The sequence below is a fragment of the Labeo rohita genome, chromosome 18 (genome assembly GCF_022985175.1).
Source record: "Labeo rohita strain BAU-BD-2019 chromosome 18, IGBB_LRoh.1.0, whole genome shotgun sequence".
Taxonomy (NCBI): domain Eukaryota; kingdom Metazoa; phylum Chordata; class Actinopteri; order Cypriniformes; family Cyprinidae; genus Labeo; species Labeo rohita.
The window spans coordinates 4,732,588-4,749,458 of NC_066886.1; the positions used below are offsets into that span (position 1 = coordinate 4,732,588).

The following is a 16,871-nucleotide window of genomic DNA, read 5'->3' on the forward strand; positions in this document are numbered from 1 at the left end:
CTGTTAAAAATTGTTAATAAATAAAAGCAGAAATAAAAAATATAAATACTACATGAAAAACTTATAACATAAAAAACTAAAAAAACTTAAACAAAAAAATTAAAGAAACAAAAATTAGACATACTGCCTTGGCAACTAACTAAAACTAAATAAATTGAAGTTGCATTATCTAAGAAATAAAATTAAAATAAAATCTAATAAAATAAAAATGTTATGTACAGTGGTGTTATTGTTAACTAAAATCTTTTCAAATTGTTAATGAAAAACTTGAATAAAAAAATATAAATACTACATGAAATAGGGTAATTTAGGGTAAACATTATATCAGTTCATGCATTCCCTGAAAAATTAAATAAATAAAATAAAAATGTACAGTGGTGTTATTGTTAAATAAAACTGTTTAAAACTTAACCATAAAAGCTAAAAAAAAAAATGTAAAACAAAAAGCTAAAAAATAAATGTAAAAAAAATAAATGTAAAAAAAATAATATAATATAATATAATATAATATAATATAATATAACAGCACTAAATTAAATTTAAACTTTTTCACTAAAACTGAAACAATTTAAAAACTCAAAATATGAAAATAAAAGCTAATTCAAAATATAAATAAATATTACAACAGTATTTAAAGTAAAACACCAAAATAACACTTGTTATATAATACAATTATTGTCGCAAAAAATAATAAGTAAAGTAATATGTCACATTTTGGATTTGCAACATAATACAACATTATTTTTTATTAATTTTATCATATATTTTGTAAATCTACACAAAGGCCTACATGTTGCATACGACACTTTAAGTAACACTAGCATCACAAGTAAGTGGTGGGATGCAACTATAAAACCATATTACGTTTCAGTAATGTAGAAATGCATACTGGCATCTCACAGGCTTACATTGCACACACAGCGTTTGCAGGGATCACGGGAGGGTTGAACAGAGACGCCGTCGAGGATAACCTGCCCCTCGAAGTTACAGCGGGAACAATCTCTGCAGCAAGAGCCGAACGGCGGCCTCACGCCATCCTGACACGTCTGTGGACACTGCTGCACATCAACGCACGCCTGATTCCCAGCCTGATGAGCAAAACACAATACGTGCAATCAAGCATGAGGTCATTTCATCCACTAACTAGCTGTAGGTGAGAGAGAAGCACCTGACAAGTACAGGTCTGGCAGCCATCAACTGTGCTGTAAGAGCCGTTGTACGGCCGACCGTCCACACTGCATGCTGCAAAGAACAGGATAAAATAGACGCAGTCACAAATAAGTGGTAGCAGTCAAATGAAAGAGCTCATATGTGCTTGTGATTGTACCAGAGCAGGTAGGACAGCACTCTCCAGGTCTCCTGTAGGAGGTTGGACACGTGGTGGGCTGACAGTGCACGGGGTCGCATCTCACCTGACTGTTCTGCAAATGAACACGTGCAATCCAGGTTAACATGATCCAAGCTGTTTGGTTGAGCAATTTGCATTGACCTGTTTAACCCTCTGATGTTGTTTAGTTATTTTAAACTGGAAAAAAAGTTTGGAAAGATTGGGCTACTTAATAAGAATGGTACGCAACTCTGTGACCTTTATGTCAATCACTATGTGACACCCCCAAAAAGCTAAAAGGTTGAAAAAAAAAAAGTAGTCAAAAATGACCACCATAGGAAATGAATGGGAAATAAGCAAAAATACAGAGATGTTTTGTGTGTACAACTTACAAATCAGCCACCGTACAGAAAAAAAAGCTAAATTTAAGCAATTATGCCTGAAAACAATGCTCAGTAACAAAGGAATACACAGCACTGAATATATATGGCTATTTATATATTTATTTTTATTTACATAATTTTTTATTGCCATAACAGTCCAGGCATCTAATTGCTACACATAATAGATGATTTTCTTACATTTTTTTTCCAGCAAGTTGGAACAAATCTGCCTCAATTCGATGGATTATTTTTTAACTTAAATACAACATTTTTTAACAAAAATACAACACAAGTGTGACTTCCAAATAAACAATACCAGATGGTTAAAATTCAGCTCTTATTCATTTTAGTTTAGTACTTTAGTAATTTATTTGATACTGTAAAACAAACCTTAAAGAGCCGTGTGCATTAGCATAAACATGCCAGTAATATTTTAGTATCATTGATGTACTGTTATAGGATTTGTTAATATTTTGGATTAGGTTTTATTTTTATATTTTATTATATTTATTATATTTTATTTTCACTTTAATATTAGTTCATATGTTAATATTTTTTGTGTGTTTTGTAATTTTTATTAGATTTTGTTGCAATTTGTATTAATTTTATTTTTAAAAAAAATTTGTTTATTAGTTTATTTTTTTATTAGTTTTGGTTATTTAAATATTTTAGTTATTTACTTATTTAACCTACACAAAAATAAGAAATGTTGCCTTAGCAAGAAGCTGACATAAGTTTTTTTTTTTTAGATTTTATTATTATTATTATTATTATTTTAATATTTAAGTTATTTTTTGTGGTTTTAGTTTTAGTTAACTGTAATGAGACTGAAGCACGCATAACACAACTCACATAACTTTTGCAAAACAGATGCAGAACTTTACCCACTTTTTTATTATACTGTAGTTTAGAGACATTTTTTAAATTGACCGCAGTAAGAAAATTTACAGTATACATTGAGTGGCATATGCATGGTTTGTACTCATCTTTAACTCCAACCAAGTGAAGTACAGTACCACTGACTGAGGTCAGCTGACATTCTGGTCATTATTGGCTGACTATTGTGATATTTTGACAGATTCTGTGAATGGTTTAACATAAGATTTGATAGTTTTGACTAATGAGCCTACTTTCCCATAACTGATATGAAAATTACTAAAGCTTCTAAATTATGAACATGATTAAAAACATGCACCAACTTCTACATACCTTGTGTCATTTGAATGATATTTTATGTTTTTTCAGCAAATAAAAGGCCTTTTGGTATAATTCTGAATATATGCAAAATGGCAAGACGTAAGATTCTCTAATAGCTTATAATGTTAATCAATGAGATTTAATGTGGACAACTTTAGAGGCGATTTTCTCAATATTTAGATTTTTTTGCACCCTCAGACTTTCAAATAGTTGTATCTCGGCCAAATATTGTCCTATCCTAACAAACTATTCATCAATGGAAAGCGTATTTATTCAGGCAAAAAACTGACCCTTATGACTGGTTTTGTGGTCCAGGGTCACAAAGGTGATTTTTCTGACTATTATTTCATATGTCAGAGTTATGTCATATGTCATTATTAAAATAAAAAAAACTTTACATACATTGACTGTTTTTTACCACAGGTACATCTGCAAAACATACATTAACTGTCCTAATTATTGAAATGTCTTCTGCCATTTCAGTTTGACCTTATTTAGCCTTTACATTCAACTAAAAATGTACACATAATCTGTATGCTTTGGTTTATTCTGACTGACAGCATATTTAATTTAGTTAACTATAATCTTTACAGATTAATTTTAACACTAAAATATCTCTTTTGGAACATTTGGATATGAATAATGAGATTATTAATCCCTTTGTGCAACTTTTGTGCAACAGATTTCTGTGTTTTACTTTCAAATGCAATTTCTTCCCTGCATGGACAGCAAAAACACACACACACACACACACAAAGTAGACTCACAGAGCAGGTGCACTGGAGGCAAGGGTTTGATCTCGAAACAAAAACATCACCATTCTCATGGAACTCACCCTCGTATTCACATCCTGAAGATTAACATGGAAGACAAAACAAATACACCTTTTATAGTTAACATACAAGTACTTAGGAGTAGCGTTTAAATACTACAGTATATGAAAGTGTCACTCATTCAGTGGTATAAATGAAAGCACAGTGTGTGTAGAGATGCATTGTGGGTACTTGTTTGGCAGACAGGGCAGCACGTTTCCTGAGGAGCAGGCGGTTGCTGGCAGGACTGTGATGGACATGGATTCACATTACACTCTACTCTTCCATGCTATGAAATAAACACAAATACACACACAATGTCACAGTTGCACAATACATGCCAAGGAAATGAATTCAGATCAAAGAACAAATCTTTTTGATTTCATACATCACATGTACAACGGTTGCAGTCGTCTGGGTCGAAGACATCACCATTACTATAGATATTGCCATGAAAGCTGCATTCTGCAATCAGAGACACACACAAGGTGTACTGCAGTGGAACGAAACCCCTATAGAACAATCTACGAGATAAGCATTGCAGATGAACCACAGTGGGTAAAAAAAAGAGGGTGTGTGTGTGTGTTTTTCTGCATGCATATTTTCTGCCCACATCAGATCCAATCTTATCTACAATATGAACTATGAAGATGTCTGTGAGTATTCATGTGTGACTCCAGACTGTTTTGGAAACTGATGTCTGCAAACGAGTAGTTTAATGCATTCTCACGTCAAGTGGGGTCAGTGGGGTCAGTGGGGTCTTTTGAATTTCATGCTTCTTTCAACATCATATATGTCACATATAACATATCTATATATATCTATATCTATACGTATATATATATATAGTTATTTAGTTATTTTTTTTTGTCACACACACACACACACACACACACACACACACACACATACCACGCCCTGCGAAAGAATTCATACCCATCCTTTTTTTTACAGCTTATTTTGCAGCCTTATGTTAAACTTCTTAAATAACATTTTTTTCCACATCAATCTACTCTCCATACTCCATAATGACAAAAAAATTAACAACTTTGCACATTTATTAGAAATAAAAAACTGAAATGATTCCATTGCATAAGTATTCATACCCTTTTCTGGGACACTTAAAATTAGCTCAGGAGCATTCATATCACTTAGATGTTACTACATTTCGAGTGGAGTTAACATGTGGCAAATTCATTTGAATTATTATGATTTTGAAAGGCCTCTCAATAAAACGTCTAACAGCTGAAAATGCATATTAGAGCAAAAACCAAGCCCTGAGGTCAAAAGAACAACCTGTAGAACTCAGAGACATGAGTGCATCATGCACAGATCTGAGGAAGAGTTCAGAAAAACATTCTGCTGCATTGAAGGTTTACAGAAGCATGTAGCCTCCATTATCCATAATGGAAGATGGTTGGAACAACTAGGACTGGCCTCCTGGCCAAATTGAGCAACTGATGGAGAAGAGCCTTGGTTAGACTGACCAAAACGCTGATGGTCACTCTAGTTGAGCTCCATCATCATATATGCAGATACAGCAACACTCTACCAATCCGGTCTTTATGGCGTGGCATGTGAGACCAAACCCAGGAACCCAGGCACCGTGGTGCTGTTTTTTAGTGGCAGGGACAGAGGACTTGTCAGAGTAGAAGGAAAGATCAATGCAAAACATTGAGATAGCCTTAATGAAAACCCAGTCCAGAGAATTCAGAACCACAAACTGAGCAGAAGGTTCACCTCCAACAGGGCAATGATCCTAAGCACACAGCAAGAATGGCGTATAGACAACTCAGTGAATGTCTTTGAGTGGCCCAGCCACAGCCTTGGCTTAATCCCAAACCAAACCAAACAAACATTTCTGGAGAAACCATAAAGTGTCTGCCAGCCCCTATCCGAGTTGACAGAGCTTGAGACGTGACAAGGTAAGAAGAAGAATGGCAGATAATCCAAATGCAGATGCAGAAGCTTGTTGCATCATACCCAAAAAGACTTGAGGCTGTAAAGGTGCTTTAAATAAGCACCATGTTAAGGGTATGAATACCAGTGTTGGGGAGTAACTAGTTACATGTAACGGAATTACGTAATTTAATTACAAAATAAATGTCATTGTAATTAGTTACAGTTACTGAGAAAAAATATGTAACTAAATTACAGTTACTTTTGAAAAATGCCAGTGATTACAAAGGGGATCACATCTGAATTTTTTCACACACCCACCCCCACTTACAGATTTAACTGACTTCTTTTAAATTGCATTGACTGCTCTAAAATGAGATGCCAATGTTTCAGGAGTTTAGGACACAGAATAGGACACATGCTTATTCGATAACTATTTTATTTCCTATTTTTGGTTTATGCATAAACTTTATTTTTTTAAGATTGTTTTTTTCCAAGGCATTGTTAGATACTAGTGTTTTCTGTCATAACTATGCAATCATTTGATTTCAAACCCAGTATCATAGCTATTAAACTACTTCTTGTTATGATGTTATTTATGTTATGATCTTGTTATGACATATAGTGCAACTGCGCTCACTATGACCCGAGTCCTATCACAATAAAAGGCCCAAAAATATAAGTAAAAAAAAAAAATTCTGAATTTGTGGTGGCTGTGCTTTAAATTAAATTATTACACAGCTCAGACTCATTCGGGGTAACTTAAGTCAGTGCTATATGCTTGATCATTTTTCTTGGCGGAAGCTTTGCGTTTGGTTAGCTAATAAAATATTAAAGCTTAATTCAATATTATGTAGACAATTGCTTAATTCTGTCATCCTGGTATCATGGACTTGCTTTATTGTTTCATACAAACGCAGCTGCTGCCTTTTTTTTTTGTACATTGTAATGGATTATAAAATAACTAACAAACTAGTACTACTACTTAATTATTTATGTGGTGAAATGTTGTGTAAGAAAACTGGTATGACTGCACTGTCCCTAAAATGTCTAGTTTGAACTTGCCGTTTGCTAGCAACTGATTTCTTCATGGAAGCTTTGCGTTCAAATATTTCAACTCAGATCAGTGTTTTGTGTCTAATAATTTTGACACGAAACATCTAAATAATCCATCAAGCAGCTGTGTAATAAGTGAGATAATGTATATTCAGCCAGTTGTTATCGCAAAATAAAGATGTATGTAATCCCTTACTTATTATAATCTTAATTCAAGTGATAAAGGATTTTGAATATCTGACAGTAATCAGTGTTGAATGCTACTGTAAGGTTAACTCTGCCTGGTTTAAATGTTTCAAAATGATTAACAGTTGAAAATATTAGAAATTTAGAAAAGTAATCACAAAGTAATTAAAAGTAATGTTACATTACTTTAATAAAGTAATTGAAAAGTTACACTACTTTTTACATTTTAAATCAAGTAACTTGTAATCTGTAACCTATTACATTTCCAAAGTAACCTTCCCAACACTGATGAATACTTATGCAATGTGCTTATTTCAGGTTTTTAATTTTAGTAAATTTGCAAAGTTCACAAAGTTCACAAATCTGTGCAATGACAGTGTAGACTGATATGGGAAAAAAGCTATTTAAAGCAGTTTAACATAAGGCTGCAACATAAAACGTGAAAAAATTGCAGTTGTAAGTAGCACAGGTATATTTGTAGCAATAGTCAACAATAGTACAGTAATATGCATTGCTAAGAACTTCATTTGGATAACTTTAAAGGCAGTTTTCTCAATATTTAGATTTTTGGCACCCTCAGATTTGAGATTTTCAAATATATCTCGGCCAAACATTGTCCTATCCTAACAAACCATACATTCATGAAAAGCTTATTTATTCAGCTTTCGTATGATGTATAAATCTCAGTTTCAAAAAAATTTAACCTTATGAATGATTTTGTGGTCCAGGGTCACATTATATATATTTTTCATATGGACAACTTTAAAGGCGATTTTTCTCAATATTTCGATTTTTTTTGCACCCTCAGATTTCAGATTTTTAAATAGTTGTATCTCAGTCAAATACTGTCTATATATATATATATATATATATATATATATACACTACCGTTCAAAAGTTTGGGGTCAGTACATTTTTATTGTTTCTTTTTTTTTTTTTTTTTTTTTTAATACTTTTATTAATACTTTTATTCACCAAGGATGTATTAAGTTAATAATTAAAAGTTTATTAAAAGTTAATAATAAATAATTTACATTGTTATAAAATATTTAGATTTTGAATAAACACTGTAATTTTTAAACTTGTTATTCATGAAAGAATCCTGAAAAAAAAAAAAAAAATCACAGGTTCCAAAAAATATTTGGCAGCACAACTGTTGATATTATCCAACATTGATCATTCTAATAATAAATCCGCATATTAGAATGATTTCTGAAGGATCATGTGACACTTAAGACTGGAGTAACAGCTGATAAAAATTCAGCTTTTCATCACAGGAATAAATTCTATTTTAAAGTATGTTAAAATAAAAAACATTATTTTATATTGTAAAAACATTTGCAATATTACTGTTTTTTTTTCTATATTTTTAATCAAATAAATGCAGCCTTGATGAGCATAAGAGACTTCTTTAAAGACTATTACAAGTCTTACTGACCCCAAACTTTTAAACGGTAGTGTATATATAATAGTATATACGATTATAAAATATAACGTTCATATTAAATTATTTAAATATAAGCAATACTGCTTTAATTAATATATTTTACATTACATATTAATAATTAATATAATTAATATTATTTTATACATACATATATATATATATATATATATGTATGTATGTATATTTTTTGTGACAGCTGCAGTGTCACAAAGTGTCACACATAATATGTGTAAATATGTGTATTATAAACAAAATATTGCCATTACTATTGCTATTACTAACTTTAAGCAGATAATACTTTCAGTAAACAAGACGGAAGTAAGACAGAGATTGTAGAAGAAGACTGATTTAAACAGCTGCTGGATTGTCTTCAGTTCTGAATCTGTAATTTATTCTGTCTAAACATACACATTCAATTAGAGAGCAAGAATGGAAAAGAGATAAGTAAAGTAAGAGAGAGGGGAAATAAATAACTTTTTATTGCATTTACAAGTCTGTTTCACTGACAGGACATTTGCACATAGCATGTGTGATAAGTACACACACACACACTAAATCATCACACCTTCTTGTGCCAAAAATGACTCATTTTACTGTATAAATCACACTGTCGTACAACAAACCATAAAAGCAAAACAGAATATGTAGTAGAATATGGGTGCAACAGTGCAAATCAGTTCTGAAACACTTGGCATCACTCCACCACTACAAATAGATGCAGACTACAGGCCTGCAGATGCTTTTAATAATGCTACAAACAAACTTACCCACAAAAAAAGAAAAAACACTCTGATTACAGGACTTCAAGGAAAACCGCTCTCTATGAAGAATAAACAAATTTGTGCACTGTGGTTCATTATGTTCATTTATGGTGTGCATTTAAACTTCCCTGATCTATGGTTTGATGATTGGCTTGCTGATTAAAGCTTAGACGGTTAATGAGTATGTTGCAATTAATAATTGTGCGTTTTGATTCCTAATGTTGATGTAACGGATATTAGATTACTCACCACTCGAGCGGTCGCACTGAACTCTCCCATGGGTGCAGAAACAGACGGTGCGGCTGTCAGGAGACCAGCGGGACCCTTCATCTTTCTGTTGTCCTTCCCACACACACTTCTGTTTCGAACACTCACAGGTTTCCAGATATTCAACTCTCGCCCGCAGGGCCGTGTTCTACATACAGAAAAAACAATATCTTCACTACCTTTCTGGGCTTTGAACGTGTTAGTTGTGTTGCTGTCTATGCAGGGTCAGACAGCTCTTGGATTTCTTCAGAAATATCTTAATTTGTGTTCTAACCATGAATTTCGATTCAAAGTATGGCAAAGTCAAATTTTGAAATGTTTTTACTGTTTAAAATAACTGTTTTCTATTTGAATATATTTTAAAATGTAATTTATTCCCAATGTACCTGACTTTTCAGCATGTCCAGCAGGGCCCTGATGCTATACAGATTGTTCTCCAGTTTGCTAAGACGCGTGTCTGGATCAAGAAGGTTTGCTGTAGCTGATACTATTTCATCTCCACGGTGAGCCTGATCTTGCATCATGTCCAGGTCATCCATTGCAGGCATGGTAGGAATGACTGCGTCCGGAAGGGAGTCTATAATAACCACAACACACAAACGCATGCGAACACACAGGTTAGAAAAGGTTCAAAAACACACTTAATGTCAGAAGAAGCCGTGTGACCTTTGTTTTCTGCTCTTTTTGTGTGTGTGTTTTTTCAAATGTTTTTTATTGTTTTCATGCCTGTTACATTGTCACAGAACCACGGACGCTTCTCATATGCCCTGGTAGAGAGTTCAGCAGTCTGCCAACCACCCTGAAACCATTAGAAAACACATACAGTCAGCTTTGTGGCCTTGAACACAGTGAACTCTGTAACCATAGAGACCCATTGCAAAGTCATGACAGTAAGGTCGTTAAACAGATGAGCAATGACAACACCAGAACAATCACCTCTGTAGAATGCTTTAAAGAAACAGTACACCCATTCATCTATGTATATATTTTTATCCGTAAATCCGTAAATACACCATCTGGTTTCAAAATGCATCTTTGCTCACCATTTAAAAGTTGCTGTACATTCTGATTGAAAAAAAATATTGTGCAAACAACATGTATGTAAATAGCAAATGCTTCATGCACCAGCTGAGCTACTTTTATTGAGATAAATGTGCACCTGGACCACAAAACCAGTCGTAAGTAGCATGAGTATATTTTAGCAATAGCCAACAATACATTGTACGGGTCAAAATTATAGATTTTTCTTTTATGCCAAAAATCATTAGGATGTTAAGTAAAGATTAAGTTCCATGAAAATATTTTGTAAATTTCCTACTGTAAATATATCAAAACTTAATTTTTGATTAGTGATATGCATTGCTAAGAACTTCATTTGAACAACTTTAAAGGGGATTTTCACAGTATTTTGATTTTTTGCACTCTCAGATTCCAGATTTTCAAATAGTTGCATCTCGGCCAAATATTGTCCTAACAAACCATACATCAATGGAATGCTTATTTATTCAGCTTTCAGATGATATAAATCTTAGTTTCAGAAAACTGACCCTTATGACTGATTTTGTGGTCCATGGTGACAAATGGTACTGCTAAAGGATTGCTTATGCCAGGTTATATAGCTTCAGAAAACTGAGGAAAAACCAGAGAAAATTTGTTACTGTTAATAATACAGTAAAAATACAGAAATATTGTGAAATATTATTACAATGTAAAATAACTGTTTTCTATTTGAATGTATTTCAAAATGTTATTTATTTTTACGATCCAAATCTGAATTTTCAGCATCATTACTCCACTCTTCAGTGTCACATAATCCTTCAGAAATCATTCTAATATGCTGATTTGGTGTTTAATCATTATTAGTGTTCAAATATTATTAGTGCTTATTATCAATGTTGAAAACATTTATGATAGTCCCCAAAATACTTTGGCATGTAGTGGACAATTAAAAATAAATGCGGATGATTTTGCATTAGATAATAAAATATCAAATTAATTAACATTTAAAGACAAATTGCACAATTTTAAAGAAAAAATAGTAGCTTGTGACACTTAAATGATACAATATTGTTGAAAATTAAGACAAAGAATTATTCGGAAACATTGTGGTTGTGAAATGTTACTGTGAGATGTCCAAACATTATTTTTTGAAGTTGTAAATAAAACAATTTATTTGATTTTTTTTTTTTTTTACAAGAAAATACTATTTCATTCATTATACTTCATAAAAGTTCATATTTAATTTGATGTGTTACTTTTACTGTTCCTTTGCAATCATTTGTGAAATTTACTAGCAATTTCTGAGTGAAAATTGTTATAAAGTAATTTCTCCACCAAATTTTTATAGTGTAGGTAATGTGACAAATTTTACCGATATTATTCTGGACACCTGTGTGAACTTGAGGAGAACAGGGCTGCAACAATAAATCGGATAGATTCTGAGATTTTCCGAATGCAGCGCGATTCTCTTTGGAATCGATTCTGAGCTTAGTTTTTAACAGCAGATGGTGCTCTAATCTAGTTTTTAGCCGCACACTCAAACGCTCACGAAGAAGAGCGCTTTGGCTAAGTCATGTAATTGCACCCCGGCTCAGAATGCTTTTGACGCAAGATTAATGTAAACACAGCCCAGCTAACACCCTTGTAATTCGCTTCTACCTTTTCGAACTTTATGAATGATTATTTTAGGTTCAAGTGTGTGTAAGGAACATGTGATGCCAAAACTATGCTAAGAATCATGATGAAAATCTCAAAATGGATGAAGAATCATTTCTCAATTCAATATTAATTTTGCCAGCCCCATTGGGATCAGTTCATTAGAAGTCAAGAAATTATAAAATGGGTAATTTATAGGTGTCCTAATACTTTTATACGCTAGCATGTATGTGTTTGTATCAATAAAACTCACGTTGAACTTGCTGGATTTTTTTCCTGCTGTGCTGGAGAAGGTAACCTGCAGATCTTGTGGGAAGTCCAGACTTAAGATTCGTCCCCCTTCTTTCAGTTTGAGCACCACAACATCCTGGCAGTCCACATACAGCACCACCTGCCTGGGCTCCACACTCAGGGCCATCCTCACCCAACCTCTACCCGTGAACGGACTCCCGCCCGGCACCTTCAACACCTCATTCCGATTGCCGTCCGGTGACCGGAACTCCAGCTGCAGCCAGTCTGCCTTGGTGTTAGAGACGAGCTCCAGCAGGGGGCCTTCGGCAGAGGAGGTGAAGGAGATGAGGGTGGCCTCCGAGCCTTTGTTCTGAAGGCCCACCAGGTGCAAACCCAGGATGCCCTGTGAGGTGTTGAAGAGGTAGTCCAAAACTTTCTGGGGTAGTTTGAGATGAGGCGTTTTGGAACGGAAACGCCAAGCCGGCGTTTCTGGGTCACGACCTTTGACCTTACGCACCCCGTGGGGAGAGCGAGTGACATTAAGAGCTTCCAAGAGGTTGATTACTAATAGAAAAAAACATGCAGAATGACATCAGCAATGACATCAGTGACATTAACAAGCTAGTAATTATTTAGTACCGTGAAATATATCAAGTGCTCTGGTATTACTAGTACATGATACAGTTTCATAACTGTCCCATGAAAGAAGTTTTAAATAAATATGGTTTTTGAAAAGAAGTCTCTTATTTTCACCAAGGTAGCATTTATTTGATTAAAAAGGTAATAATGTGAAATATTAATTTAAATGATCTGTATTGTATTTGAATATGTTTTAAATCAAAATTTATTCCTGTGATACAAAGTTACATTTTCAGCATCTTTACTCCAGCCTTTAATGTCACATAATCCTTTAGGAATCATTCTTATATGCTGATTTGCTGCTCAAGCACACACACACAAGAACACACTCTTAATCTATATCTCAGGTATTTCTGTATGAAATCAGACTGAAATGATAAGAGATAGGAAGTTAAAAAAGCCAGACAGAGACGGAAAGACAAGATAGAAAAGAAAGGTTATGTGCAAGTGAAGATGGTCCTTTGAAAATGAAAAAAAAAAAAAAAAAAAAAAAAAAAAAAACTCAGCAGGCAAGCAGAGACACAGATAACACAAGAAGAAGCGTTTGTGTGCTCATTGTGTTTGTGTGTGTTTTTACTACAGGTAAAAGACAGGTAAATCTAAAATCAGAATCAAAATCTTTCTTTGGGAACATTCTTGAAGTCAAAATGCTTTGGAAATTGAGGAATGTGGAAACATTTTTTGACGCAAAAGATCTTCATTGAAGAGTTGGGTTGGTCTGTAATAATTACAATTGTGAGTAAATAATTATAAAAATTATGTAAAATTTCAACTGATTATTCTAATTCAAAAATGTATTGAGGGGTAAAGTTAGTCTGATAATCATGATTAAATAAGAAATGTAGCATTTTTATAGTTGTTATTCTAATGCAAAACGTTTTCATTTATAGTGGGATTACTTTGTAATAATCATAAACGTCTTTAGAACAATAAAAGTCAATACCATGTTCTAATTTAGATGTTTCTGACTAGCTATATAGGAACAAACTGTTAAAACAAATACAAACAAAAATTCACTTATTCAACATTAATATTTTAGGTACGAGTTTATGCATAGGCTATTTATAAGAGTCATTTCTTTCGTTTCCTTTTTCATTTAAATAAATAAATAAATCAGCTTTTGTGCAGTTCACTTTAACAGTCCTGCTGTGACAAGTTAGTGATTTTTAAATGTATAAATCTTCTATGTAGTCTTAAACAATTATAAATAAATAAACATTAATAAATACATTTATTTATTTAGTGTGTGTTTCTTTTGGAATGTCCAACTGAGCGCATCAATGATACAATGTAGCGGCGGCGGCACACATCAATGCAACAATGTATCATGTGTTTGATTGACAGCTGTTCTCACCGGTCTCGTCGCTGCGCGGGTGATTCGCGTCCTGATGAGTTTGAACAGAGTCACAAACATTCCAGAGAACAAGCAAACTCATGAAAACACCTCCAACTGAAACCTTCAGCTCCATTCTCACCAGACCAATTTAGTTCTGCCTCAAAGTCTTCAGAAGGAAAAATACCGTTTTCATTATTCAGAGAAAACGAAGGAGAAAATGACTGTAAATATTAAAATACGTTAAAAGAAAAAAAAAATCCATACATGAAGCGAGATTTCGGATGAAGAGCTGGATGAGTCTTCTGTTCTGGTCTCGTATGACAGCGACCCTCAGACATGAAACATCTGGACTTGTTTTCGGTTGTTTAGCTGGAGGGGGTTCGAGGTTTTCCTGTCGCCTCCAAACAAAACAAGGCAAAGTTTCGGTCTTTTCCGTCCTCCACGATTCAAATGAATGCTGTAAATGAGAGTCGCAGGAGACGCCAGCTCTCTCCTCTGCTCCCCTAATCGCGATCCTCCTTCTCTGCAGCCAATAGAAAAGAAAAACTACAGACTTTCAGGTTAAACATTGACTTCCGGGACGTTCACTCGTCAACTTTTAGTGAAGAACACAAAACTCATTTTCGTTTCATTAACACATAATGTCTTATACAAAGATTGCTCAACAGATTACGTCTTTTCAAAAACGATTAAATATGAATTATGGCAACATATGATATCACATAGGCATTAAAAATTAAAATATATATTAAGTTATACACATGTGAACTTATAAATGAATAAGAATCTATACTCTTACACTGGCTGTACCATGGTACAATGATGGTCCGTTTCAATACCATGGTATATATCAAAATACCATAGAATATACAAAAATGGCATTCAAAAACAAACAAATGAATTTATATAAACTAACAATCTTTCTATTTCTAGTTTTTTTCAGGACTAAAAATGGCATAATGATGGATTTAATAATGAAACACGTTGCTTTTTTACCTCCTAAAATGTTAATTGATGGACTGTAGTGGTGTGGATTATTGTGATGTTTTTATCAGCTGTTTGGACTCTGATTCTGACGGCACCCATTCACTGCAGAGGATCCATTTTTCGTTTTTTTTTTTTTTTTTTCGAAACTATTTTTTTAAACTAGATCAAGTCATTTTGGGGGCTTCATCGAAATCATTTATATCGGTGTACGTCACTGGTGTAAAAGACCACTCAGATGACCTTTGCCTCTGATGTATTATTGGCTAAAACGAGGACACTGTTTCAGCCTCCTAATCTCTACCTGTCTTAATTACAGTGTGCTTCCAAGTCAACTCTATTAGTGTGTCTCTGTCAGGGTTTATTAAAGCATATAAGGTATACACTAGGACGGGACAAAAATAGGCCAGATTACCACACAAGACACAGGCTGTTACACTTTACAATCAGGATCCTGAAAACATTTGTGAGACATACGCTACTAGTCAAAGGTTTTTGGACAGTAAGATTTTTTATGTTTTTTAAAGAATTATCTTCTGCTTACCAAGCCTGCATTTATTTGATCCAAAATCTAGCAAAGGCAGTAATATTGTAAAATGTTTTTACTATTCAAAATAGCTGCTTTCTGTTTTAATATATTTTAAAATGTAATTTATTCCCATGATCAAAGCTAAATTTTCAGCATCATTACTCCAATCTTCAGTGTCACATGATCCTTTAGAAATCATTCTAATATGCTGATTTTCTGTTCAAGAAATGATAGAAATTAATACTTTTGTTTAGCAAGGATGCTTTAAACTGATCAAAAGTGATGATAAAGACATTTATAATGTTAGAAAATATTTATATTTCAGATAAATGCTGTTCTTCTGAACTTTCTATTCATCAAAGAAACCTGAAAAAAATTCTACTCAGGTGTTTTCAAAAAAAAAAAAAAAAAAAAAAAAAAAAAAATATATATATATATATATATATAGCAGCAAATCAGAATATTAGAATGATTTCTGAAGGATCGTGTGACTGGAGTAATGATGCTGAAAATTCAGCTTTAAAATCACAGTTTTAAATAAATTACATTTTAAAATAAATTACAATAGAAAACAGCTATTTTAAATAGTACAAATATTTAATATTAATATATTTGGTGAGCAGAAGAGACTCCTTTAAAAAACATTAAAAACCTAAAAACTTTTGACTGGTAGCGTATCTGTCTCATTAGCAATTATCAATAATGAATAACGTAAGGTGAGTTAAACAATATTCAAGCAATCTATCTATCTATCTATCTATCTATCTATCTATCTATCTGTCTGATAGATATCTGTGTAATCTGTGTAACTTTCAAAGTCTGAGACCGCTAGAGAAAATTTTAGTTTTCAAATTTATTTTACATTTTTTCTTTAAAAAATACATTATAAATATAAGTTAATTGAAAGTTAAAATGAAAATTAAGATGAATTTGACTTATGTTCACATTTGATTAGAGATATTTGAGAAATAGTGCAGATATAAATATTTATAATAGTTACTGCAATGTCAGTTATATTCATAAGTTTCTCAGACTTTTGTACGCCATTGCATTTGTTTGATCATAGAGTATCTCCACGCTGCTTATGACACAGTTTTACTTAAAGGTTACTACTGGCCATCTTAGAATATTGTTATCTGATTGGCCAGTAGTGAAGCGATGC

General features: G+C 33.1%; 1 protein-coding gene across 2 annotated transcripts in view; it reads right to left on the minus strand.

The window, feature by feature from the left end:
• Window positions 1-16,871, minus strand: part of kcp (kielin cysteine rich BMP regulator) — a 55,882-nt gene that overhangs the window by 36,705 nt on the left and 2,306 nt on the right. For both annotated transcript variants that reach the window (XR_007829716.1, XM_051135412.1), the window contains exons 2-13: window positions 14,461-14,719; window positions 14,215-14,362; window positions 12,244-12,785; window positions 10,062-10,134; window positions 9,722-9,912; window positions 9,318-9,483; window positions 4,108-4,184; window positions 3,912-4,008; window positions 3,675-3,757; window positions 1,328-1,421; window positions 1,169-1,242; window positions 909-1,088 (exon numbers count right to left, since the gene is read on the minus strand). Coding sequence is in view for 1 of the 2 variants with exons in the window: in XM_051135412.1 (XP_050991369.1) it covers window positions 909-1,088; window positions 1,169-1,242; window positions 1,328-1,421; window positions 3,675-3,757; window positions 3,912-4,008; window positions 4,108-4,184; window positions 9,318-9,483; window positions 9,722-9,912; window positions 10,062-10,134; window positions 12,244-12,785; window positions 14,215-14,329 (1,692 nt within the window). In the remaining variant the exon portion in view is untranslated. The remainder of the gene's footprint in view (window positions 1-908; window positions 1,089-1,168; window positions 1,243-1,327; window positions 1,422-3,674; window positions 3,758-3,911; window positions 4,009-4,107; window positions 4,185-9,317; window positions 9,484-9,721; window positions 9,913-10,061; window positions 10,135-12,243; window positions 12,786-14,214; window positions 14,363-14,460; window positions 14,720-16,871) is intronic.